We start from the raw sequence: 27,009 nt of genomic DNA, 5'->3' as shown, positions 1-27,009 counted from the left end.
TGTCAATATGTGTACAAATGCATATAACCTTGCATATGTTTTCATAGGTTTATCATTTAGATCTAACTTCCACCCGAGGGGGGAAAAAAACTTCTGCAGTTTTTCTCTCTGAACCTGCATTACTTCACTTAAAAGTATTTTCCTTAGATCTATCAATTTCCCTACAAATGACATATTATTCTTCCTGAGACATTCCATGATGCACACACACACACACACACACACACACACACACACACACACACACGCCTGCGCCCTCCCTAGTAGGGCAGTCTGGGCTGTTCAGCACAGTAGCCATGGTAAGCAGTGCAGCAGTGAACATGGGTGTGCAAGCATCTTTATCCTATTGTGCAGTACTCTGGACCATGGCTTTCATTTCTTCTGTAAGGGTCTCCTATTGAAAATGGACAGTCTGAGAAAATGGAAGACATTGATGGGGAAACAGTGACAGAGAAGACGACGGCAGTGGCCTGTGGGAACCGGGTCCCCCTTTTAATTTTCCTATTACAAACAAATCTCAGCTTGAACATTCAAGTCCCCCCCTCACGACTACCTAGGAAGCTTTCCTGAGGATCCCCTGGGATTTCACTGGGTATTCCCAAGATCTCTCACTTCCCCTTTGCTTCCTGTTTTCCCTACTTCTGTCTCTTCTCTGGTAAGTTCGGAAGGTCTCTCTGTTACTTCTGAATCCTTTCTGCTGAGTTCTACTTCAAGCCTTTGGTCTAATTCTGAAGACCTCATGCAGATGTCTCTCGAATCTTTCTTGTCCAAGTCCAGCAGCGTCCTCTCCTCCAATGGGGTGTCGGTGTTTTCTAGGAAGGGTCTTTGGGCATTTGGGGCTTCTGCTTTCTGCAGTGCTGCTTCCTTGGATTCCTCATCATCTGCTTCTTTCTCGATCCCCATTTGCTCTCTGGACCACTGCTTTAGATCCTTGTCTATCTCATCTCGTCCTTTTTTCGACTCTTTGTCCTTTGCCATTATTGTTGTTGTTGGCTGATCAGCCAGTGTAATGTCGTCCTCTGAAAAACAACAGAAAGACGATGAGAATCTGTTCCTCCTTTGATCCCCTGGAGAAGGACCACTCTCACATGCTCTGACAGCACACCTTCCTGAAAGGAGAGGAGGCAGCTGGAGGCTCAAGTGTAAAGTGCTAGGAAGCCTGTGTAAGGCCTTGAGTTAGTTCAAACTTAGTACCAAGATAAGGAAAGGCAAAAGTAGTAGCACAGTTGCTAGGAAATAACATCAGGTTCTTTACTTCAGTGTCCTCATTCTGCCACAATCCCCTTGTCTCTAGAAAACAAACATCATGAATCCGGAGCTTTCTGTTCTATGCACACGAGCAGCTGTCGTGATCACAGGGATCCTGCCTCCCCTCCCCAGCCGCACGCATTCTTTCCCTGAAGTCATTTCACTAAGCAGAGACACCCGAGCACTGGAAGTGAGAAGATACGCAATGCTGCCATCTGCTGTTCTGAGAAGAAAGCACCACGAGCTGCCAGCAGCCACAGTGCCCTACTGATGAGGGGGTTGGAGGAGCCAGGGAAGCAGAGGCAGCCTGGAGCACCTGCAGCTTTCCTGGGGTTTCCCCTTACATCTACTGCTCCTGTGGCTTCTTAGAGTAGCCAGCGTCTGTGGGAGCACAGGCTCTGAAGAGATCCCGTTGCCTGGTGGCAAGCACTGGTTAACTAAGGACTCTTAACTGACGGCTTTGAAGTTCAGGAACTTCCTGTTGGCGAGACCAGGAAGAACTGCAGCCTTGGCACCTAGAGGGTTTACACAAGCCTCTGCAGTGGCCTCTGTCCTCCTGGACCTCACTTCCTCACTGTGATATGGCTGGGGTGAGGACCCCACTGGGGGAGGGGGAGGGCAGGACAGACAGAGGCTATTATACGAAACAGTATGGAACAGTGGTTAGAGCACAGGTTCTCGAGCCAGATGGTCTGGACTGGAAAGTATTGTGAAGGTGAGCATGCACACACGAGTGTGTGTACAATACTGGGCTTGAAGTCAAGGCCTGGATGCTGTCCCTTAGCTTCTTTGCTCAAGGCTGGAGCTCTACCACTTGAGCTGCAGCTCCATTTCTGGCTTTTCTGCTGATTAATTGGATATAAGAATCTCACAGACTTCCCTGCCCAGGTTGGCTTTGAGCTGTGATCCTCAGATCTCAGCCTCCTGAGTAGCTGAGTAACAGGTGTGAGTCACTGGCTCCTGGCTGGGAAGCATCTTCTGGAACCAAAAAAATGGATCATTCTTTCTCCTCCATCTTCCTCTGCCACGCCCAGGCCCAGGCCCTCTGTTTTCCAGACTGTGGGCTCCTTCAGGGCAGGAGATGAGGGAATCCCCCCAGAGTCTAACACCTTCCTGGGGCACAGCCAGAGCTCACCATGACCTGATGTAGACATAACTGAGCAGATTCCCAGAGCAGCAAGGCTCCAGCCCCAAGGTGAATGGAACCCTCATTCCAGTCTGCTACACGAAAGGCCATGGCTTCTGGGGGTGAGGGAATCGGAAGGCTTGGGAGGCAGTGCTACGCCTGGCCTGGCGAGGTACTGGGAGAGAGGCAGAGGGGCTGCTGGAGCTGCCCTCGCCAGCGCTCTTGGGACTCACCTTTCTCTGTCTGTTGTTTGAGCATCTCCCTGTAGTTAGTTTTCTTCAGCTCTTCAATGATCCCCTTGTTGGCATCATCTAAGGCCTGTGGAAGACAGGGGAGCTGGCAGGGGAGCTGGTGCGCTCAGTCCCTCCCCTTCCCAGGCCTCAGTCCTTAGCTTTTCCCCTCAAGGCTGTTCCTGCCACTTCTGAGGACTCCTGTCCCAGAGACCCCCTCCTCACGCACACTAGAGAGGGACTAGGCACACTGCTGCAGGAAAGTAACACGCCAGGCCTCCTGGGCTACACATGCACATCTGGGACTAATTTTCTACCTTTTCACCCAAAGCCATCCTGTGCTCTTGAGTACTTAGCGAGGCAGCAAGCCAAGGAATAGACAGAAAGCGACTGTCCTGCCTTCCAGTTCAATCCTACAGGGCTCTGTGTGGTGTGGTTTTGAGATAGTCTCCCTGTGTTGTCTAGCTGGCCTTGAACTTTTGGGCTCAAGTGATCATCTTGTTTCAGCTTCCCTAGTAGCTGGGACTACAGGAGTGCACCACCATGTCCACATCTCAAAGGCCGAGTCTGCCTTCTTCCTCACGTGGGCCCCAGAAGCCAGCACTGGCAGAACACCAGTGGTGCTCAGGGATATCTACTGAGCAGCCCGTGAGCCTGGCTAGGGTAGGGTCTGTCCCCGGAAGTCTTTTTTTTTTTTTTTTTGGCCAGTCCTGGGCTTGAGTTCAGGGCCTGAGCACTGTCCTTGGACTTTCTCAAGGCTAGAGCTCTACCACTTGAGCCTCAGCACCACTTCCGGTTTTTTCCTGTATATGTGGTACCAAGGAATCGAACCCAGGTCTTTGTGCATGCTAGGTAAGCACTTTAACCACTAGGCCAAACTCTCGGCCCCCCCCGGAAGTCCTTCTGCCTAGAGATACCTACCAGGAAGGAGAGGGTCCCGTGAGGAGTCATGAATGGGAAGTCACGAGGGCTGCAGACATCTCCTCTCTGCTTCCCTTCAAATTGCTGCACGACTTTCAGAGTGACCTCAGTCCAATTGCAGGGCCAGCCCTGCCTCCAGATTCCCCTAGTCCCTTACAGGGCTGGTCAGAAACCAGGGCTGGGCCACCGCCAGGCACCTTTGGGCTTGGTGACCCAGACCTACCTCATGCTTGAGAAATATCTGTTGGCCATTGTATTCATAAACTGATTTGTTAGATGGTAACTCCTTTGTACAATCATTTAAATAAAAATATTGTTATATAATAGTATTAATATATTTATATGTTATATATTGTGTATTCTATATATTGCATATAGAATTCTATATATTATATATTATTTACAGAATGTAATATATATATAATTTAAAATCATTCTAGAGAAGAAAGACAGAAAAATACCTGCTGGTTGTAATCCTAGCTACTTGGGAGGCTGAGATCTGATGATCACAGTTTGAAGCCAGCCCAGGCAGAAAAATCTGAGACTCTTATCTCCTATGAACCACCAAAAAGCCAGAAGTAAAGGTATGGCTTAAGTGGTAGAGTGCTCCCTTGGAGGGGTAAAGCGAAGAGATGGGACCCAGGCCCTGAGTTCAAGTCCCAGGCCCTAAGTAAAGAAAGAAAATCTGCTGTGTGGAACTAGCAAACTTTTGGTTTGCAGGGTGGTCACATGGAGACAACGGTGGAGAGAGCGCATGTGGGAATCGGGGCACTCGCCAGTGCTCCCCCCACCCCCCAGTCCATCAGTGGTGGTGTGGACATGGTGGGAACTGTCCCCTGGGCAGGGAGCAGGGCTGGCCTCAGCTGAGCTGGGGTGCGCAGTTGGGGCTAGCACACTGCCACTGGGGCTCCCTGGAGCAAGATCACTGATGGAATCCAGTCCCTCATATTCTCCACATCACAAACTCACCTCCCCAAAGACCCAGTGAGTCAGGTGGCTTCTCTGGCATCCTCAGGCAGGTTGAGTCCCCCAGCCCGGGCCCCTTTGTGCTGGCGTGTAGCCCTTCCACGTCTACAGTCCCTACTTGGATGTTTTCTCCTTCTCCACCTGGCCAGCCACCAGTGCTTGTCCTTCAGAGCCTGCCCAAGGCCCGTCTCCAACTGGGCACATTGTCTCTGGGTCAGAGCTCAGGGCCACAGGGCCCTGTCCCAAGGTCCAGCCACGTCTCCATTCGGGATCCGCGAGGCTGTGCTTGTGTGTTGCTTTGAGTTTCACTCTCACTTCTCTCGTGCTTCAGAGGACAGGGACCCCTTTAAATCCCTTCTAGCACACAGATGTTGACTGGGGTGGGACTGGGAAGGCCAGGGGACAGTGGAGTGGGCTGGAGTTCCTGTGGGGTGGGGTGAGCAGCTGGCTTGCCTGAGGCTCTCTCACCAACTGGCTCTAGGAGCAGAGGCCAGCACAACCCACATTCTCCTCTCCTCTCTGCTTCCTGACCCAGTCGTGGCAGCACTGCCCAAGAGAAAATTTCTATGACAAGGGAATATTCTAGAACTGGGCTTTGCTGTACCCATGGATCACGGATGGTGGCTATTGAAAGCACTAGTGCCAGGTGACCAAGAGGCTGAATGGCACATTGTATTTACTTTCCATTAACTTTAACTTAAATTCAGATTTTCAAACTTGGTGGGCTGGTGCTCTACCACTTGAGCCATACCTCCAGTCGGACATTTCAGTTGATTAGTTAGAGATGGAGTCTTTTTACATTTTTTTTGCCAGTCTTGGGGCTTGAACTCAGGGCCTGAGCACTGTCCTTGAGCTTTCTGAAGGCTGGTACTCTACTACTTAAGCCACAGTACCATTTCCAGCTTTTTCTGTGCATGTGGTACCAAGGAATCAAACCCTGGGCTTTGGCAAGCACTCTACCACTAGGCCACACTACCACTAGACCCAGGCCCACTCTCCCTCAACTTTTTTTTGTGTGTGTATACCAGTTCTAGGGCTTGAACTCAGGGCCTGGGCACTGTCTCTGAGCTTCTTTTGCTCAAGGCTAGCTTGCTACCACTTAGGCCACAACTTCACCTTTGGCATTTGGTGGTTAATTGCAGGCCACAGTCCCTTGGATTTTCCTGTCCTGGCTCCAAATCATAACCCTCAGACCTTAGCCTCCTGAATAGTTAGGATGACAGGCATGGGTCACCAGCGCCTGGCTGTCCCTTAATTTTGTTGTTCAAGGCTGGTATTCTACCACTTGAGCCATAACTCCTTCTTTTCTTTCTTTCATCACTTGGAGATAGGAGTCTCAGGAACTTTCCTGCCCAGGCTGGCTTCACAGTGCAATCCACAAATCTCAGTCTCCCGAGTAGTCAGTATTATAGACACAGGCCACTAGAACTGAAAGTCTAAAGCATTAGCTTGGAAGGTGTTGGTCAGCATCAGATAGGGGAAAATGGAAAACATGGGATGTCTTGCAACTGGCGACTCTAGATGCTGAAGTAGGAAGATCACTTGAATTCAGGTCTAAGCCAGGCTGGCCAATTCAGCCATGACCCCATCTCAACCAAACAGACAAAAACAAGAGTGGGAAGTAGCACTGTGGCTCAACTGGTAGAATGCTAGCCTCGAGCAAAGGACGGTGCCCAGGCCCTGGGTTTAAGCCCTAGGACCAGCAAAAAATTAGAATGAAAATAAACTTTCCTAAAAAGGGGGGAGAGGGTGGGTAACTGGTTTAGTACTGATGGTTTAGTCGCAAACATACCAACTCCATGCTTGGTGTGTGCCCTGCCTGGCGTGTGCCCTGTGTCTGTGGACCTGCTGGCTTGACACCGACCCCACCCTCCAGCCCAAGACCCGCGGATGGCAAAGGCTCACGCTGATGATGGCCTGCTGGGCCTCGTTGTTGTGGACCATTTTTGCTCTCTCCAGGGCTTTCTCAAAGTTGTTCACTGCTGCCTCGAAGTCTCTGAGCTTCACTGGAGAGCAAGGGGAGAGGGCACGGTAGGAGTGAGACACTGTGTGTTCTCCGTGGAGTCCTAGCCTCACGGCCACTCTCAGGACCCACTAGAAGTGTGTGCAGGGGAGGTGGGGTGGGGAGGCATCAGCGCCGACCCTGGGCATCTACACCCAGCTGCTCACCCCAGGCCTGGCACATCACCACTGAGGACTGGAACCTGGGGCCAGGGCCTAAGATCCCAGCGTTCCAAAGGCCTGGGCAGGGGAGGCTTCTTACAGGAGGGCCGCTGGACATCACGAGCCTCCACCGGGAAACCCCATCTTGTCCAATGTGGAGACTGTTCCAAAGACAGGGGTACCTTTTTTGGGGGAGCGGCGTGTTGGTCGTAGGGCTTTGAACTCAAATCCTGGGCACTGTCCCTGGATTTCTGTAGCTGCTTTTGTTCAAAGCCAAAACTACTGCTTTGAGCTACAACTTTAATTCCTGTTTTGAAGTGGTTAATTGGAGAGAAGAGTCTTAGACTTTCCTGCCCAGGCTGGCTTTGAACTATAGGCTCAGATCTCATCTCCTGAGTAACTAGGATTAGAGGCTTGAACCCCGAGTGCCAGCAAATTGATACTTTTGGTGGGGGGAGTGTCATGGGACTTGATCTTGGCCCGGGCACTGTTCCTGAGCTCTATAGCTCAAGGCTACTGCCCTACTCTTGAGCCAAACCTCCCTTCCTATTTCCTAGAGATTGATTGGAGATAAGAGTCTCAAGGTCTTTTGTGCCTGGGCAGGCTCTGAACCTTGATCCTCAGATCTCAGCCTCCTGAGTAGCCAGGATTACAGGCGTGAGAGCCACCACACCTGGCTACTTATTTTTTTTAATATGGGAATACCAGGGCTTGAATTCAAGGCCCTGTGCTCTTACTTGGCTTTTATGCTCAAGGATAATGCTTTCCCACTTGAACCACAGCTCCATTGCTGGCTTTTTGGTGTTTAACTGGAGATAAGAGTCCCTTGGATTTGTCTGTCCACCTTGGCTCAGAGCTGAGAGCACAGTCTCTCAAGCAGGTAGGATTATAGGCATGAGCTGAAATAGAAACTTTGGAAACAGTCGTTCAAATTTTTCAAACCACTGCGCAGCGGGAAGCAGTGGACATACCTGTAATCCTCACCGCACTACCATCATAGTTCACATTTAGCTTAGTAAGAAAGTCTGTGGAACTTTTTTTTTTTTGCTAGTCTTGGGCCTCGAACTCAGGGCCTGGACTCTGTCCTTGAACACTTCCTTTATTTTTACTTTTTGTGGATCATGGGGCTTGAACTCAGCCTGAGTGCTGACCCTGAGCTCTTCAGCTCAAGGCTACCACCCTACCCTTGAGCCAAGCCCCACTTTCTGTTTTCTTGAGGTTAATTGGAAATAAGAGTCTCAAGTCTTTTTGTGCCCAGGCTGGCTTTGAACCTTGATTCTCAGATCTTAGCTTCCTGAGTAGCTAGGAGTACAGGCGTGAGCCACTGCACTTGGCTCTTGGACACTTTTTGCCCAAGGCTAGTGCTCTGCCACTTGAGCCACAGCACCATGTCTGGCTTTTTCTGTGTGTGGTACTGAGGAATCGAACCCAAGGCTTTGTGCATGCTAGGCAAGCACTCTACCACTAGGCCACACTCCCAGCCCTCTGGGAAACTTTTATCTCCATTAACTACCAAGCACAAGCTGTGAGTGAAAGTACTCAGGCCCTGAGCTCCAACCCCAGCATAGACATACACACCAAAAAAACAAACAACAAAAAAGGTACAGAAGCTCTTGTTTTGGATTAAGCAACTTCCAACCATGACCTGGAGTTCCAACTCATAAGCTGAAGCTGAGCTGTTTATCATAGCTCAGGAGAAATCAGGTTTAGAGAGATAGCAAAGTTCTAAGAAGAGCCAGTTTCACAGCATGAACATGAAGGTTCCCTATGCTTTAATCTTTAGAACAAGAAGGCATCCAGTGACTTTCTGTTGTTCTATGTTCCTGTTCCCACCTTATAAGAAAAGAGCTTTGGGTTGGGAGTGTGGCCTACAGATAGAGTGCTTGCCTCGCATGCACAAAGCCCTGGACTCGATTCCTCTGGACCACATACACAGAAAAAGCAGGTGCTGTGGCTCAAGTGGTAGAGTACCAGCCTTGAGAAAGCTCAAGAACAGTGCCCAGGCCTTGAGTTCAAGCCCCAGGACTGGCCAAAAAACAAACAAACAAACAAACAAACAAGCCTAAATGTATTTACTAAGAGACGGGGTCTTGCTGCTTCAAGACCAGGCTGGTCTTGACGTCCTAGACTCAAGCAATCTTCCTGCCTGAGACTCCTGAGCTAGGACTAAATGTGTACATCACCTTACCTTGCAGGGGTTGTTGTTACTGTTGTTGTTTTGATTTCTGTCCTTGTTTCTGCTTTCTTGGCCCTTTTGAAATTTTTATCTTGAGAACTAACCTGCTCTGCTGGGCTTATCTACCATGGGAGCCCTTCTCAACCTACAGCTGCCATTCCAAGCTATGTGGGAGGCTGAACTGGGAACAGTGAGGCTCCAGGCCAGCCCGGGAAGGGAAGTCAGAGAAGCTGAATGCCATGGCGTACACCTGTGATCTCATCAAGCACAGGGAGCCTAAGTAGGCAGGTTACAGTCCAGGTTGGCACTGGGGCTGGAAAGGAGACCCTATCCTAAAAGTAACCAGTGAAAAATAGGGCTGGCATATGGCAGCTCAGTGGTAGAGTATGAGCCTACCAAGCCTGAGGCCTTCAGTTTATATTGCAGAAACACACACACACACACACACACACACACACACACACACACACACACACACTGGACCTAGATATGGTAGACACTTGCCTAGCAAGACAGAAATCCCACATTCAAAGAGCAAGTGTCACAGGCTCTGTTACCATGTGTAATGCTTGAGTGCCTTTCATAAAAGACAAGTGCTGGGAGCCCACCCCAGGGTGGTGAGACAGAGTGGTCAGATGGCAAGTTGCCAGGCTGCCTCACCCTCAGCAGGAGTTAGGGTAGTTCCCATGAAGCTCCTTGGTAACCTCTAAGTAAAAATGGTTATAAAAGCTTGGGCTGGGCTGCACCCAGCTCTCTGGCTTCCTGTTTGACCATATGATTGTTTGTTCTTGTAGATCCTCCTGCCATTTCAATACGCCATTTGTAATGAAGCCAAGAAAGAAGTCCTTCCAGAGCTGGGCACTGGTGAATCACACCAGTAATCCCAGCTAATCAGGAGGCTGAAATCTGAGGGCCATGGTTCAAAGCCAGCCTGAGCAAGAAATCCATGAGACTCTTATCTCCAAATTAACCAACAGAAAACCAGAAGGGACGATGTGGTTGAATGTAGTAGAGTGGTAGCCTTGAGCAAAAGAGCTCGGGGGTCAGTGTCCAAGTCCCGAGTTCAAGCCCCATGACCAACAACATCAACAACAAAAAAAGGAAGCCCCAGTGCCATGTCTCTAAACCTTCTAAACTGCAAGGCAAACACATTTCTCTTCCTTAAAGAGTAGCTTGCCTTGTGGAGTCAGCCAAATAGACCACTTTGAGGATGACACATTGCTGTGTTGTCTGTCACTGAGCTCCTTGATGGCAGGAACAATTCTTGGGGTGGGGTCCCCATGACTCTAATTGTGATTTGTTTAAAGGAGGCACTTAAGAGTATGCTGGTCAAAATGGTGTGACATGGGTCTGAGGACTGGGGAATGTCATACGGTCATCTCTTGTACCTTGTGCCTGTGCCACCAGAACGCTGGCATTCAGCTGCCACTCAATATCCCCTTCTTCCTCTGCATACTGCTGAGACTTTTCACCATAATTCTGGGCCTGCCAGGCCTGGTCCAGCTCCAAGTAACAGCGGCCAATCTCATGAAACAGCCAAGTCTTTTCCAGGGTGGTTTTGGCCAGAGGGATCTTCTCTTCCCACCTGGAGAGGAGAAGAAGCAGAGTCAGCTTCCCCTTGTACACGCATGTGGCCATGGAGACCAAAGCTTCTTGCTGGGTGGCGGGAATAAAATCCCTCAATCAGCCCGGGAGCAGTGGCTCACCCCTGTAGTCCTAGCTACCCAGGAGGCGGAGATCTGAGGATCGCAGTTCAAAGCCAGCCTGGGCTCTAGCACTAAAGACCCGGCACTCAAGTCCATGAGACTCATCTCCAATTAGCCACCAGGAAACAGGAAGTGACCCTGTGGTTTAGGGGGTAGGGCAGTAGCCTCGAGCTGAAGAGACAACACCCAGGCGCAGAGTTCAAGTCCCAGGACCAACAAAAAAATAAAGTTCCTCAATCCAACTGTTGTCAGAATGGATTTAATCATCATTAACCTGGATTGCTCCATTAGCATTTTTGGTAAAGGCTAGCTCTCTATCACTTGAACCATGGCTCTACTTCTGGCATTTTGATGGTTAACTGGACATAGGAGTCTCATGGACTGTCCTGCCTGGGCTGGCGCCAAACCAGGATCCTCAGATCTCAGCCTCCTGAATAGCTAGAATTACAGAAGTGAGCCACCAGTGCCTGGCTCTACGTGCTTCTTTATGTGTGTGTGCCAGTACTAAGACTTGAACTTAGGGCCTGAGCACTCTTTGTTTTCTTTTTCTTTTGTGGGTCATGGGGCTTGAACTCAGGGCCTGGGCGCTGTCCTTGAGCTCTTCAGCTCAAGGCTACCACCCCACCCTGTCGGGGTCCTTTGTCCCTGGTCCCTCTCAACTAGTAGGAGGGATGGGGAAATACACACCCCGACCAGGACGAGCCACGAGAAGAGAGGGCCCACTGTCCTCCCGCACTCAGCCTTCCTTCCCCGGAGCATGAACAGAGACGCCATGCAGCTTCATCAAGGCAGGAAGATCTCCAAAAAACTCCCCCCCCCCCCCCCAGGGAGTCCCTCCAGCTAATACACCCTCACTCTAGGTCCCAGCAAAGAGTGATAAACAATAACACATTTGTAACCAATGGTAATCAAGCCTTGCGCCCTGCCTCTTGCGCCTTGCCTTGTCTCAGCAGAAAGTTATTAGACGTGGCATTACTCGGCCCCCCAACACTACCCCTTGAGCCACAGTGCACCACTTCTGGGTTTTCTAGTGGTTAACTGGAGATAAGAGTCTTTGGACTTTAGTGCTTGAGCTGGCTTTGAACCTGGATCCTCAGATCTCAGCCTCCTGAGTAGCTAGGATTACAGGCGTGAGTCACCGAGCTGGCTGGACTGTTTGTTGTTGTTGTTGTTATTATTATTATTATTTTGCCAGTCTTGGGCTTGGGCTCAGGGTCTAAGCACTGTCCTTGGACTTTCTCAAGGCTAGAGCTCTACCACTTGAGCCTCAGCACCACTTCCAGCTTTTTTCAATGTATGTGGTACCGAGGAATCGAATCTGGGTGTTTGTGCATGCTAGGCAAGCACTCTACCACTAGGCCAAACTCCCGGCCCCTGTTGTTGTTATTTTTTAAATTGGATTTCCAAATCCCCAGCACTGACCTATAGAATCAGACTTTCTACAGGAAAGTAATGTGTGATCTCTCTCTCTCTCTCTCTCTCTCTCTCTCTCTCTCTCTCTCTCTCTCTCTCTCTCTCTCTCCCTCTCTGTCTCTCTCTCTCTCCCTCCCTCCCTCCCTCCTTCAACTTGGTCTTTATCTTCATCTCTTCCATTTGTAGTACTGAATACTGAACTCAGGGCCTTGTGCTTGCTGGGCAGGTTCTCTAATACTTGGCCCATACTCCTGGACCTCTTTGTTTTCATTAGTTTTTGAATAGCATCTCACTTTTTGCATGGATCCATCTAGACTACAATCCTCCTATTTATTCTTTGTGTATAGCTGGCATAAGGCTGGCACATCTACATGCCCAGCTTTTTCATTGGTTGAGATGGGGGTCTCAAGAACCTTTTACTCAGACTGGCCCTTAACCTTAAGACAGTACTCCTAAATTCTGTCTCCTGAATAACTAGGATTGTAGGCAGGAGCCACCATGCCTAGCTGAGGCTAAGTAATGCTTATGCCTAACAAATACTCTGATTCTGATTGCTTGAAATTGTTGATAAAATGTTCAAAAGTGGCTTGTTAGGGATGGGGGAGTATCTACATATTAGAGCATCTGCTTTACAGATGCAAGGCCTTGGGTTTGATCTCCAGCAACATCAAACAATGTGGTTTGGGTGAGTGCCAGTGGCCCATGCCTGTAATAATTGTTACTCTGGAGGCTGAGGTCTGAGGATCGTTGAGCTGTGGCTCAAGTGGTAGAGTTCTAGCCTTGAAAAAGCACAAGGACAGTGCTCAGGCCTTGAGTTGAAGGCCCAGGACCGGCAAAAAAAAAAAATTCTCAGGGACAACTCATAGTTCCTGAGTTCAAGCCCCCGAGCCAGCACACAAAAAAATAAACAAAAAACAGACCATGGTTTACCAATGGTCACAGAGCAGAACCACAGAATCAAACCCAAGTCTTCTGATAACTCTGCCTGGTGCTCTAGAATAGAAGTTTAGAGTGATAGAGGGGAGTCCCAGCCCCAGGATGGGGAATGGGCACTTACGTGTCGATGGCTTGCTGGAATTTCCCAACTCTGGCAAAAACCCTGCCAATGTTGTCGAGGGCTCTTGATTTTGCATCAGGAAGGTCACTGTGAAAAAGGAACGAAATGAGCCATTCACCCAGAAACTGGCTTTTTGGAACCCTGTGAAGCTGGAAATAGCAAAGAATATAGGTCTTGGGGGTTCAGGGTTCTGGTTTAAGGGGCAAGGTACAAGGCTGTGACACACAGTTCCTTTCGTGCCCTGGGCCAAGATGGCAGTATGGAGACTTTTCTGGAGGACAATAGATGGATGACTTGTGAAGATGGCCCTTTGTTTACTCCATTTCCCTTCTTGGAACTTACATCAATAAGACAATGAGGTAAAGAGGGAAACTTTTGGTGGGATCAATGGCTCACGCTTGTAATGCCAGCTACTCTAGAGGCAGAAATTAGGAGGATCCTAGTTCTAGACTAGCAAGGGCAAAAAGTGTAAAGCCTCTTAACAATTACTAAAGCAAAAAGAGGACCTGGGGGCATGGGTTAAGTGGTACAATGTTGAAGCTCAAGCCCTAAATTCAAACTCTGGTGCCACCAAAGAGAGAGACAGAGACTGAGATGGAGAGAGACTTCAGATTTATCCATATAACAAAAATTGTTTTTGCACCACTCCTGTTCTTACAGTGGTCACATCTTATCACCTTATCCTTTGACTGTCTTTCCCTTTGCCTAGCATCCTCAATTATAAAGAAAGGCCCTGAACTAAACAATGAAGACCTTAACTGCAAAACAGTCCCGTAGATGTAGAAAACCTGGACCATGTAGCAACTCAAATAAAGTCTACCTTTCCTTATTCTACTTCCGTGTACCAACAAACATGAAGCATAGAAATCACGTGAAGTTTAACTCACAGAAAAACCATGTTTGTCTTAAGAAATGACAGGAACTATCCCAGGGAGATTACATTAAGTGAGGCGAGGGACACAGGACACAGCGCTTGGGAGAGGACTTTGTCTAGCATTGCCTTTCTATGGGGGTGGGGGAAAGGTAGTACAGCCTTCCATTTCCTCAGGGTGCTACCCTTTCAATAAATCTGATTCCTTTCCTACCTCCAACTCCTCCCAAGTATTAGCTGGCTTTCTTTCTTTCCTTCATTTGTTCATTCCTTCCTCTTTCCTTCTCCCCTCCCTCCTTCTCTCTCTTTCCCCCTCTCTTTCTTAGAGACTGTACCAACCCAAGTATTGGCTTTCAAGTGGCAAGTAGATAGACTGTGATCATCCATAAATTACTATTTAAAAAAAAGTTTCTCTTGGTATCAGCCCCCCTCCTGCCCCTGCAATACTGGAGAATCAAACTAAGGCCTCACACCTATTACCACCAGTGCCAGAATGATGCAAAGTAATAATAATAAAACCCAGTAACAATGGGAAGGAGCACATCACGTCTTTAAGTACTTAAGAAATAAATGAAGCCAGATGTGGTGGTTTATACCTGTAATCCTAGCTACTCCGAAGGCTGAGATCTGAGAGGATCAAGGTTCAAAGCCAGCCCATGCACTAAAGAACCCGAGACTCATCACCAATTAATCACTTGAAAACGGGAAGTGGGGCTGTGGCTCTGGGATAAGGCAGTAGCTTCGAGCTGCAGAGCTCAGGGGCAACACCCAGGCCCAGGGGACTGTGATAGCCTTGAGATGAAGAGACAGCTCAGGGACAGCGTCCGGGTTGAGTTTAAGCCCCGTGATCCACTAAAAAAAAAGTGTCCAAGGATAGTGCCCAGGCCCTGAGTTCAAACTCCATGACCCACCAAAAAGAAAGAGAGAAAGAAAGAAAGAAAGAAAGAAAGAAAGAAAGAAAGAAAGAAAGAAAGAAAGAAGAGAAAGAATGTCCTGAAGAAACCACTTGGACAAGTATATGGCTCAACCATAGGGAAAGAGGGACATGTAGAACCACACACCATCCAGACTCTGAAGGTAACACCAGCTTGTGGGCATAAACTAGGAAGGAACATTGTTAAGGAACACCTCTGTTTAGTCACTTGGCACACACTTATATGCCATTTATATGCCAGGTGCTGGAACACAAGAACCCCTTCTACAGTCCAAAGTCTAAGAGGGCTGACAGAAAGCCTGCAGAGAGGAGGACACCCCCCCCCACTCCCTGCCTTGGTGGCACGAAGACTTTCTTGAAGGAGGAGTGGGAGGCAGCTTGATGGACAAGTGCAGGTGAAAGGGACCTGCAGAAGGGCACAATGCCAGTGACCCTATGATGAATCTAAGGCCTGAGGCAGAGCTCTGTGCTGGCAGGCACACAGGATGCCTAGGGCCCAAAGAGAGCCTGGTCAAGTGCAGGCAAAGTCAAGACCATTAGAACAGCCTAACCGGGCATCAGTGGCTCACTCCTGTAATCCTAGCTATTTAGGAATCTGAGATCTGAGGATTATAATTTGAAGCCAGTCCAGGCAGGGAAGTTCATAAGACTCTTACAGATTCTCTTAGCTTTTTTGCTAAAAGAGAGTGCCCTGACCCCAGGACTGGCACCAGAGGATGGCCTGGCTGAGCAGGGGACAGGCACTTCATCTTTACCACTGGGTTGATCTTTCATGGCAGAGCCAACTGACCTAGGGAAGCCTAAATCAGAGAAAATGACTAGGAAGGAGGTGGAAGATGGGAAGGAGGGTCTAGGAGGGAAACAGAAGATGCACACAAGATTTGATTGGCCAGGGTTATGAATGGGATAGGAGGATCCCAGTTTGGGCTGTGAGTGGCCCAGGTGTCATTGTTAGGTTGAGCGAACCCTGGAGCAAGAAGTTTGGGAGAATTAACAAGGGATTGTGATTTGAGCTGGCTACGTTTGAGATTCTTGTGAAATCTTCCAAGGAAAAGGCTTCAGAATATAGGGGGCATACAGGTCTGCGCTTGGCAGAGAAGTCTTTCTTAAGTAATCTCTGTGAGTGATGTCTGGATCCGAGACACTGACATAAATTCCCAGTTCCTGCCAGTGGGTGTTCTTACGCCTGCACTGGAGGTGAAGAGCAACAAGCAAATTCACACCACTCTAAGTGACAGCCAAGAATCAAAGACACACCTGTCTGTGACCCTAGTTTTGTTTTTCCTACTTCTGGAATGATCAGTACATGATTATTCTCCTGTCCAGAACAGTGAACACACCAACTGGGAGCTGATGGCATGTGAGACAGGGCTCAGTGAAGGGGAAAGGGCAGGAGGCAGGAGTGGTCAGGGAAGTCTGAGCAATGGATGGGTGCTGGAGGCTGGCAGTGCAGGGGTGGGAGTGGAGAGGGCCTTGAGGGAGGGCCAGCTGTAGGCAAGGAAGAACAAAGGTCCATTTGGAAGCAGGAGGGTTGATGGATGAAGTACAGTGTCTCTCTGGATATTTGTGAGAGCAGCCAGCCAGACAATGAGAGACGGAGAGTAGCACCTGTGACTAAGGGTGCGGAGTAAAATGGATGTTGTGGTTGGAATAAAAAGTGTCCCCTTAGAAGGCTCATGGGATGAAATCTTGATTCCCCAACTGAAAGTGCTGGAGCATGAGGGTGTTAATATCAGCCCTGGGTTAATCCACTGATTAGTTTGTACTAAATGGTCTTTTAGGAGGTGGGGCCTGGTTGGAGGTACTATGTTGTTGTTAGGCATCTCTATGGGGGAGAGGAGAGTGTGTTTAGTCCCTCAATTCTTTCTCTCTCTTTTCCTGGCTTCCATTAAGTGAGCAGTTTTCTGCCATGTCCTTCTGCATGACTTTTCTGCCTTGCCTTAGTGCTGAGAGCAGGGCACCAGCCCACAAGGAACTGAAACCTCTACAACTGTAAGGCAAAATTTAGCTCTCTTGCTTTGGGTTGCTTATCTTGTCAGCACAGTGAAAAACGAATACCTAGTGTCACGGGAGAATGGGGAGGTGGCTGGAAATGCAGGGCGAATGGAAGCTGAGCCAAGGAAAAGTTCAAATTGGTCCTCAAAGGTTAGAACCAGGATTCCCAGAAAGTCATGGCTCCTTCTCAGGAAACCCTTAAGAAGAGTACATTTCTGTTATTATAAATATTAGTGCCCTCTCTCTCTCTGTCTCTCTCTCATATGCGGGGGATTGAACCCTGGGCCTGATACATGCCAGGCAAGTGCATGAACATTGACCTAGCCCTACGGTCCCGAGTTCTTGACATGTGTTTCTGCATCCCATCCTCCTGTCCACCCTGGGGTACTAACTCTTATGTCTGCTTGGCTGAGGAAGAAACACTGAAAAGACTTCCCCCAGGTCCCACAGCTGGGTGATGCGCGTTCTGAAGCCCAGGTCTGCTTGACTCCAGACCCCACATTCGGAGGCAGCACCAAGGTCTGCAGGGGTGCTGCTTGACCCCACTCCGCCCACTTTCTCCTGCCTCCACTTGACCTGACTGCACCTGCTCAGGGCTCTCTGCAGTCTTAAACTTCCTCCTGTCTCAGGCCTTCCCACAGTGCATGTGCTCCCTAGGCCAGGCAACTACTCCTGCAAGACATTTCTTATAGCAGTAGATCCTGTGCTTTGGCTTCTCGTACTCACCACAATTGCAGCTAAGCATAGGTGTGGCTGTGCTGGGGGACTGACCTACTTGTCTGGTATCTGACAGGTCTAGGTCTTGGTGCATGCTTGTTAAGATGATCTAAGAATAAAACTAACTCTAAGCCAGACCACTGAGAGCTTTTCTTGGAATGTTGAGCCATGATGCTCCTTTTTGTAACAACAACAAAAAAAAACAGGCAATGATGGTTCTATACTTATAATCCCGTTCAGGAGGCTGAGATCTAAAGATCATGAGTCAAAGCCAGCCTAGGCAGGAAAGTCTAAGAGACTCTTACTTCCAATTAACCACCAAAAGAAAAAAATAAAGCCAGAAGTAGAACTGTGGTTCAAGTGGTAGAGCCCCAGCCTTGAGTGATAACAGCTAAGCAACAGCATCCAGGCCCTGAGTTCAAGTCCTCAGTTCAAGCCCTGCACATGCACACACACACACACACACACACACACACACACACACACCTGTCTTGATTTTCCCTCTACCATTGGTCCTGGGCAGGTGAACAGAGCAGATTATGGAAGCTAAGTCACCAGCATCCCTCATAAAGCCTGGGCCAGAGCCCCACATCCTACTTCCTGGCAGGCCTGTGGGTGCAGGCCACCCCGAGGCACTCACTTTTCCTTGGCGATCTCTAGGTCTTTTCTGTGGCTCTGCAGGGCTGCTACCATTTGCCCCAGCTCAATCTGGGCGTTTCCTATGCAGCTGTGCAGGTTCCCAACCAGTTCATCCTTGTTGGGCACCTCTTCTTTGTTCCATTCCATTACTTTCTTCAGCACTTTCTCTGCCTTCTGAAGACTTCCTTCAGCACTGCCGCTGGTCAGCACTGAGCAGAGAAGGTGATAAGGTGGGGGGGGGGGTGAGGAAGGACAGCCTGCTTGTAGTTGATGGGTCTGCTCTCCTACCCCCCAGATAACCTCCCCTCACAAGTGAGAAGAGGCTGGAACTCAGGCTCCTCTGTTGCTTCCTCCCCACCTGGGAAGCACCGGAAGTCCTGTCCTGTCCCTCTGAGAACACTACCCACACATGTCGATGTCCTCCAGGCTCTTGAGGATGTAGCGGGCTGTCTCTGAGGGGCGACGTTTACGGTCTCGTAGCCATTTCTCTTGCATCAGCTTCCGGTCTCGCTCCCTGGCGTAGATGGGTTTCTGCTGCCTCCAGAAGTTGCAGCGGGTGTCCAGGTAGTTAATGCCCGTCATGATGAGGTCCTCTACGGTCAGGCCACTCTTGATGGTCCCTTTGGTGAGTTCTGGGAGGAAGGGGTGTGAGGAGACACCAGTGAAACAGGTGTCTAAAACAGGTGTCACCTTTCTAAGCCTGGGAGGGGGGAATCTCTGCTGTGGGTCCTCTTGGGAAGAACTTTGGCTAGATTTGTGGGACTAGTAAGAGCTTTCCAGGGCAGAACAGATAGAGCCAGGCTAAAGTGGGGCCAGAAGACCCCTTTCAAGTACTCCCTTGGTACAGGACCTTTGTGGCCAGATGATGAGTTGGTAGAGGAGTGACTGGCAGACAACTCTGAGAAGTCCCAGTACTCAGTGATTCCTCTCTTGAATGAGTTTAAATGCATGGCCTAGTCTAGGTTGACCGGGCCCTGTGATTGCCCAGGTGCCAAGTATGCTGGTGCATGCTGGGAGCTAGAGGACTTGTGCCCAAGTCCTGTCCACGGCCTGGCCAGAGTTCATTAAAGCTGGTCACAGTGATGCAAAGTCACTTGGGAGTATTGCTCAGTCTACTCCTGCCCTCCATAGCAGGGCCTCTGGAGAGCAGGAAGCTGTCAGGCCTGTTACCAAGGAGATGTGGCAGCAGAGAACTGTGTCACAGTCCTACGGGGAGCCCTGAAGATGACCTTGGGATACCAGTTCTGGAGTGGAGGCATTTGCTTCAAGGGTGACTCCTGCTCAGGCTTATTAGCTCATGGCAATCCTCCCATTCCCCAAGCTTTTATGAAATAGCCATTTTGAGGCTCTGTCCTTGTTAGTGGAGTGTGGTAGAAAGAGGATTAGGTGGGGTTCCGCTGTCACTAACTTGCTTGTCACTCTGAGCATGCAGTAAATTCTATGTCCTTCTTGTCATTTTTGTTGTTGTTGTCATCATGAACCTTGAACTCAGGGCCTGGGCACTGTCCTTGAGCTCTTTTTTGCTCCAGGATAGCACTATACTACAGCGCCACTTCTAGTTTCCTAGTGGTTAATTAGAGGTAAGAGTCTCATGGATTTCCTACCCCGGCTGGCTTTGAACCTCGATCCTCAGCTCTCAGCCTCCTGAGTAGCTAGGATTATAGGCGTGAGCCACCAGCACCTAGCAAATGCTAATTCCTAACCTTTGAAATGAGGGGTTGGATCAGTTGGTGCTTTGAAGCATTATAGCACTGAACGTGCTAGGATTCTAGAACCTGTAACTGTTTCCTTTGCTCATTATACGTATGGAAGGCTCCAGGTTCTCTTTCATCACAGGTCCCAAAACAAAGAATAGACCTGACCATAAACTGACTGATGCCTCTGGAACTGTCAAACACAATAAAGCATTGGTTTTCCCTAAGTTGCTGACTTCAGGTATTTTGTCACCATGACAGAAAAAAATGACTGACACATTGGTTCTTTCCCATGGTCTTATTGTGCGATAGAGCACTGGCCCTGGGATTTGACTATGAACTATGTCCTTGCCTAGCTCTGTGTGAGCTTCAATCTCTTATCTATAAGTTAAGAAGTTAGCAAAACCTGTCCCCAGAGGCAGGATCTGCCCCTGGTTCATGCATCAGGCATCCACCCTGAATTTCCTTCACCACCTATTTGCTTAGTCCCTGTTGCCCACAAAGAGTCCGAAACCTTCATCCAACAGGAGCTTCTCCAAATACTCCTTGTCCACGTAGAGCTCTCCCAGCAGCTGGCGGACGGTCTTTTCGCTCTTGAGCGAACCCTTCCGCTTGGTCTCTGTCTTGGTGCTGTATAAGAGGGGCTTCATGGGTTGAGGCTTCTGCTGGGCTTTCATACTCTGGGGAAATGGAGCAATACCCAACAGAGCCTCAACAAGGAGCACAGAAGAACCAGCCTGGCCCCAGACTGTGACTCCACATTCCTCCTCCAAGACCTGTGTGCTGAGAAGTTGGAGCGTGGCAGGCCACAGCTGGGCTGCCTGCGACAGGCAGGACCTAAGTGTTCCCAAACAAGAGGGCCACCAGGACTTGTGCCGCATGGGCACACGTGGCCTCAGAACCAGGATCCTTACCTCTGCCTGCTTGCTTAAGAAAGACAGGTCCCCTTTGTTCTCCAGCTTAACTGAAGAAGGACCTGCAAAGACAGAAGCTGGAATTCAGCTGGGCCAAACCTCTCAGGCATGACCTCTGACATTATTTGTATGTGGAAATAGCTGTCCTTGCCAGGCTGATTGGTGGAGGTTGTGGCAAAGCTGGCCCTGAGCCAGCCTGGAACATAAATGACATTTGATATAATATTCTTCTAACAGTTGGACAACTCCCACTAGCCCAAGGCCATGGCTGCTAGATTTGCAAATAAAAGAGGGCCTCGTGCCCAGGGGAAAGTCTGTCCACCCAGCTGCCCACAGGAGCAAGCTCTCACATGCCCAACTCTTCCCTTGTCATCAAGGTGATGGGTAAAGTTAGCCCTTGGTAGAAAAATGCCCATGGTGGAGGCGAGGGGGGGGAAGCCAGGGCTTAGGCTAGACTACACCAGGACCCCTTTTCTTTTTTTGTCTTTTCTTTTGTGGGCCATGGGGCTTGAACTCGGCCTGGGCACTGTCCTTGAGCTCTTCAGCTCAAGGCTACAGCCCTACCCCTGGGCCTGGGTATTATCCCCGAGCTCTTCAGCTCAAGGCTAACAACCTACCCTTGAGCCAAGCCCCACTTCCAGTTTTCTAGAGGTTCATTGGAGAAAAGAGTCTCAGGTCCTTTTGGGCTCGGCTGGCTTTTGAACCTTGATCCTCAGATCTCAGCCTCCTGAATAGCTAGGATTACAGGAGTGAGCCACCACGCCCAGCTCAGGACCTCTTTTCTATTCTATGACTCTGGGGTAAAGATAGGCTGATGGCAAAGCAATCAAAAAGTCCCTTTTAATGTGGCTTTGAGAAAATAAAAAAACAGACACTCTAATACTGAGTTTTCATCTTCTGGGCTGGTCACCCAGTGGACAGTATCCACATCAGCCAAATCCAAGTATAAGACTGACTGTCTGTCCAACAGTGTGTGCTCGCACTGTGTACCTTAGGCCTCTCCCTACACCCAGGCATCTAAGAGCCTTGCTAGGACAGAGCATAGCTCAGGGTCACTCACTTCCCACAGAGTTGTTGATGGCTTCCTGGGCCTTCTGAATCCCCACTTTGAATTCTCGGTCAGGCCTCAGCTTGTAGCCTCGATGATAGAAAACCAAGGCAAACTCGAAGTCACCCATGGTGTACAGTGTCTCAGCCTTTTGTAAAATCCCCTGGAATGAGAGAACGTCGAGTCCAAGTAGACAGATAAGGCTTTGTAGGATTCAGGAGGTAGAGTAGAACATAATGATCATGAAAGAAGACTAGAAGTAGGAATGGAAATAGAAACAGGAGGCAGAGGACAAGGCCAGTGGCCTGTGACATCAAACCCAGGCTGTCTAGCTGGTTCTTCAACTACCAGAAACCAGAGGTTGCTGTGGGCAATGGACAGTGGTGAGAGCAAGATTGCATCTTCCCAGTCACCTTGCAGAAAGTTGGGTCACTCTTCAGGGAATCTTCAGCATCCTGTAGGGACTTCTCCAGCTCTCCCATCTTCAGGTAACACTTTGAGCGGGCAACCAGGCAGTTCTTATCTCCTGCCTGCAGGTGAAGAGCCTGAGAAAGAAAACACTTAGGTTGTCCTTCACCAGGAAGTGTAAGGTAGCAGCCAGCTCAACCAAAAGGGGCAACTCAAACCTTCTGCAGCGTTTCAAGGAGATCCCTTAAGTCCATAAAAGGGCCTCTGGGCCGGAAGTTTGGTCTAGTGGTAGAGTGCTTGCCTAGCATGCACAAAGACCGGGTTCTATTCCTCAGTACCACACACACAGAGAAAAAGCTGGAAGTGGTTCTGAGGCTCAAGTGGTAGAGCTCTAGCCTTGAGAAAGTCCAAGGACAGTGTTCAGGCTCTGAGCTCAAGCCCAGGACTGGCAAAAAAAAAAAGAGCCTCTGCTCTCATCAGACCCAAAGCATCCTGATCATTGCCTTGTCAACTTGATTAAGCCAAGAGTGGCTTATTTTATTTTTTTACTTGCTTATTTCTATTTTTTTTTCTGGATAGGGTCTCTTTTTGCCCCTGGTCAGTCTTCAACCATGATTCTTCTACCTCTCCCTCCTGATCAGCTAGAATTACTGGTACGTACCACCACATCTAACTGTCCATGACTTATCTTGAAGAAAGTTATAAACCACAGCTAGGGTGGGTGCTTGTGATTGAGATGTATGAATATACTACTGACTTTTTGCCAGTTTCTGTGAAATCTGTCTAGTCTAGTCAAGAGATATTTTTGTGCAGATCAAGTTCAACCGCAAACCTGATACAGCAGCATGACACTTTCAAAATAAATTTCAAAGGCTAAGGCAAACAAAATGGATTTTAGGATGAGTTTTTTGTTGTTGTTGTTGTTCATTGCTAAGAATTAAACCAAGAGGTCCACCAGATCTCCAACCTGAGCTAAAGCCTCAGTTCGGTCCCTCTCTTCTCTCTCTCCTTCCATCTAATCTCTTCCACTCCCCTCCCTTCTTCTCTCCTCTTCTCCAACTGTTAGTGCTGGGGTTTGTTGTCCAGGTTAGACTCCTATTCTCATCTTCCTGCCTCTACCTTCTGAATAGCAGGGATTATAGGTGTATTCCACTGAGCCAGGTTTAAATCTTTTGTGTGTGTGTGTGTGTGGTGTGTGTGTGCATATCAGTAGCAGGGCTTGAACTGTGGACCTCATGCACTTGTTCAACTTTCATATTCATAGTTAGTAGTCTACCGCTTGAGCCATGCCTAGTCTAGCATTTTTCTGGTTAATTGGAGATGGAGTCTCACAGACCTTTCTGACTGTGCTGGCTTTGAACCTCAATCCTCCAGGTCTCTAGGATTAGAGTAGCTAGGAATACAGGCATGAGACACAAGTTCCTGGCTAAACCTTCATTTTCAATATAGTTAAGTAAGAATTGTTGCCTGGGGCCAGTGGCTTACACCTGTAATCTTTACTACTCAGGAAGCTGAGAAGCTATCCTGGGCAGGAAAGTCCATGAGATTCTATCTTCAATAAACTACTCAGGAAAAGTGGGAAGTGGTGCTGTGGCTCAAGTGGTACAGTGCTAGCCTTGATTACAGAGAAGCTCGGGGATAGTGCCAAGCTGGCTTCTCTATCTTCTGATTGAGATCATTACCATAGTTTACTGTAGCATCCTTCCCAAGGGGGCAGACTATAATAATTGTCCTTAAAACTTCCCTGTTTTTGGAAGAAGAAGTAGTTACTATCTTTCCTGGAATAAGACTAGTTCTCACACAGAGCTGCTATCCCTTGGGGCAATTTTTTCTTTCTGCCTGAGCTTCTTCCTTTGATTCAATGTGAGAATGAATGGGAGCAGGGATCCCTAACTCAATTGTTTTCCCATTTGGTTATCTTTGCTGTTTTAGGGTGTGGCTATTGAATAAAAGGGACAAAAGACTCTGGTTAGCAACTGAGAAGTCTATCTTTAGTGGAAGTCTGCAGAGGAGTTAGAGGGCAGTCCTAATATGCCATTTGGAGTTAGAAGTGGGCCTCAGACTTGAGATGTAGTACAGAGCTTGCCTAGAGTGTGTGAGATCCAAAGGGATCTGATTCCCAACACTCCAGGAAGGAAAACAACTAGGGCCCTTTCGGCAAAATAAATGGTTACAAGAATGTTTTACAGCTTACTTGTGTCAATGTACATATGTACCTCAGCCCTGGGATCTGAAGGCCTACCCCAAGGATGCTTCCCCTGTAACCTGATAGTTCAGTGACCCTGGGCATTTTACTTAACTTCTCTATTAGTTTCCTTACTATAATGCTGCCTCCTTCACAGGCCCATTCTGTACTTAATGCTATGTGTCTGGTATCTTAAAACAACACCTGATGTTCTTCCAGTGCACTGTGACGTTTATATTAGGGTACCTACAACAGCTGGCTCAAGCGTGTAAGCGTGTAATCCTAGCTACCTACTCAGGAGGCTGAGAGCAAAGGCTCTCAGTTCAATGTCAACCCTAACAGGAAAGTGTGTGAGACTTTTTATCTCCAATTAATGAGCAAAAAGCGGGAAGGAAAAGTGTGGTTCAAGTGGTAGATGCAAGCTTTGAGTGAAAAAGCCAAGTAAAAAGTGCCAACCCCTGAGTACAATAATGCTCTTTGTTGACCACTTCATTTCTTTTTTCTCTTACTTTTTCTTTCTTTCTTTTTTTTTTTTTGTGGGTCATGGGGCTTGAACTAGGCCTAGGGGCTGTCCCTGAGCTCTTCAGCTCAAGGCTACCACCCTACCCTTGAACCAAGCCCCACTTCCCATTTTCTAGAGGTTAATTGGAGATAAGAGTCTCAAGTCCACGGGCTGGGAGTTTGGCCTAATGGTTAAAGTGCTTGCCTAGCATACACAAAGACCTGGGTTCGATTCCTCGGTACCATATATAGAAAAAAAAAAAGCTGGAAGTGGTGCTGAGGCTCAAGTGGTAGAGCTCTAGCCTTGAGAAAGTCCAAGGACAGTGATCAGGCCCTGAGCTCAAGCCCAGGACTGTCAAAAAAAAAAAAGTCTCAAGTCCTTTTGGGCCCAGCTGGCTTTGAACCTTGGTCCTCAGATCTCAGCCTCCTGAGTTGCTAGGACTATAGGCATGAGCCACTGTGCCAAGCTTGATCACTTAATTTCTACAAGCAACCTCATTATTAGATGCCATTTTCTTCATGAAGCCACCCAGGCAATCTTCAGCTCATGATGGGCAATTGACTTTGCTCTGTGAAAGGTCAGTTAAGGGCTGGGGTGTGGCTCAAGCAGTAAACTACTGCTTACATAACAGATGTGAGGCCCTGGGTTCGATCCTCAGTACAACCAACCAACCAAATCAAAAAACAAAAAAACACAGAGTGAAAGGTCACTATTTATTGCAGAGAATGGAGAAGGCAGTTGGAGTTGGCAGAAAATGGCCAAACACAGGGCATAGTATCCTGTGTTGAATCAAACAGGAAGCAGTGCATAGGAGGCATAAAAGTGTTCTGCAGGCTCACCAGGTGCTCAGCAATACCAGAAATGGAATGTGCTGGACCCCAGGTGTGGTGCATACTCTATGATCCTGGCACTGGGGATGCTGAGGCAGAAGGATCTAGAGCTCCAAGCTAGCCTGGGAAGGGGACAGACGGAAAAGAAACATGCAAAGAATGAGAAAAGAAAGGCAGAGCGAAAGAGAGAAAGGGAAGGGGAGGGGAGGGAAGGAAGGACAGGGGGAGGGAGGGAAGGTGGTAGGTTCAGAGCCTGGTTCACCACTCACGTTGCTGAAGCTCTGGGCGGCTTTAGAGAATTCCCCGCACAGGTAGAGCCGCTCGCCCTCCGCCATGTAAGAGGGAAAAGTGCTTCGAAAGACCTCAACTTCGGGCTCCGACATGGTGATTGCGTTCAGAGACGCGGACGCTGAGCAAGAGAAGAGGAAAGAAGCTACAGCAGAAACTCTGTTTTGTGGAAGCCCTGGTCTCTTAGCAACCGGGAGACGCAGGCTGACTTCCGGCCCTGCCCCCCGGTGGGCGTGGCCAGAGTCCCGGGTACGCCTTCCCCGTGTGCGCATGCGGCTTGGCCCTTCCCTGTGCGCTGGGACTTCTAGCGAGGAGCTGCACGTGGCCGGCGGCTGCCGCTTGTGCCCTGGGGCGGGGGTCAGCGCTGGTGCACGCTTCTGCCATACCCCCTTTGTGGAGTTGCCATGTGGAGAGCTTGCCACTCAAGGCAGCCAAGTAAACAAGGAAGAGTTGGAGGCAAAATTCCAAGTAGGGATAGGGCAGGCATGTCCGGTTGAAACTCGGAGGCCAGAACCCTGTGTTGTCCTCTGTCGGGTCACTTCCTAACTGCATGCACCTAAGAGAAAATGCAGAAGGGTTCCAAGCCATGCAGGGTCCCTTGGAAAGTACTAGAACGTGGGGGATGTGAAGATAGGCGTGATTCAATCAAACACGTTTATTAAACAGCAGGCCTTGAGGAAGATCTGTTCTGGCATCTTTCCCTAGGAGTCTCATGAGAACCCTAGACTGTCCCCAAACTCCTGGGCTAAGCATGTGCATGGGTGCATGCAAGTTCGTTGACATCTAAAAACCTTTAAAAGATTGAATTTACCAGGTATTGGTGGGACTTTGAAGCAAGTGGAACTCTCATATACTGCTCTTGGGAATGGGAAATGGTATAACCACTTTTGGAAATAGTTTGGCAGTCTCTGAAAAAGTTGAATGTGTATTTACCCTATGACTTAGCCATTCCATACTTGACAGATTTACCCAAGAAAC

At 48.9% G+C, this 27,009-nt stretch overlaps 1 protein-coding gene across 1 annotated transcript; it reads right to left on the bottom strand.

Annotated features, from left to right (window-relative positions):
* Positions 1-462: 462 nt before the first annotated feature.
* Positions 463-26,210, bottom strand: Odad4 (outer dynein arm docking complex subunit 4). The gene is made up of 12 exons (XM_090350862.1): positions 26,013-26,210; positions 22,232-22,363; positions 21,831-21,981; positions 20,771-20,832; positions 20,371-20,536; positions 18,570-18,794; positions 18,164-18,371; positions 13,007-13,093; positions 10,219-10,415; positions 6,397-6,497; positions 2,608-2,692; positions 463-1,019 (listed from the first exon to the last, which is right to left on the bottom strand). The coding sequence occupies exons 1-12, from the start codon at positions 26,124-26,126 to the stop codon at positions 586-588; spliced, it is 1,962 nt and encodes a 653-aa protein (XP_090206988.1). The 5' UTR covers positions 26,127-26,210; the 3' UTR covers positions 463-585.
* Between the last annotated feature and the right edge of the window lie 799 nt (positions 26,211-27,009).

This window comes from Megascapheus bottae, chromosome 17 (assembly GCF_031878675.1).
Source record: "Megascapheus bottae isolate mThoBot1 chromosome 17, mThoBot2.hap1, whole genome shotgun sequence".
In the NCBI taxonomy this organism is placed as follows: Eukaryota; Metazoa; Chordata; class Mammalia; order Rodentia; family Geomyidae; genus Megascapheus; species Megascapheus bottae.
The sequence above is the reverse complement of the archived record's forward strand: the minus strand, read 5'-3'. Positions and strand labels throughout refer to the sequence as shown.

Excerpts from the sequence above, each read along its gene's own strand:
- Odad4 (XM_090350862.1), bottom strand. The coding sequence starts at position 26,126 with ATGTCGGAGCCCGAAGTTGAGGTCTTTCGAAGCACTTTTCCCTCTTAC. Across the intron at positions 21,982-22,231 it reads GTGACCCAACTTTCTGCAAG|GGGATTTTACAAAAGGCTGA; the intron begins GTGACTGGGAAG and ends CTCTCATTCCAG. Across the intron at positions 13,094-18,163 it reads CTAGAGATCGCCAAGGAAAA|TGACCTTCCTGATGCAAAAT; the intron begins GTGAGTGCCTCG and ends CCTTTTTCACAG.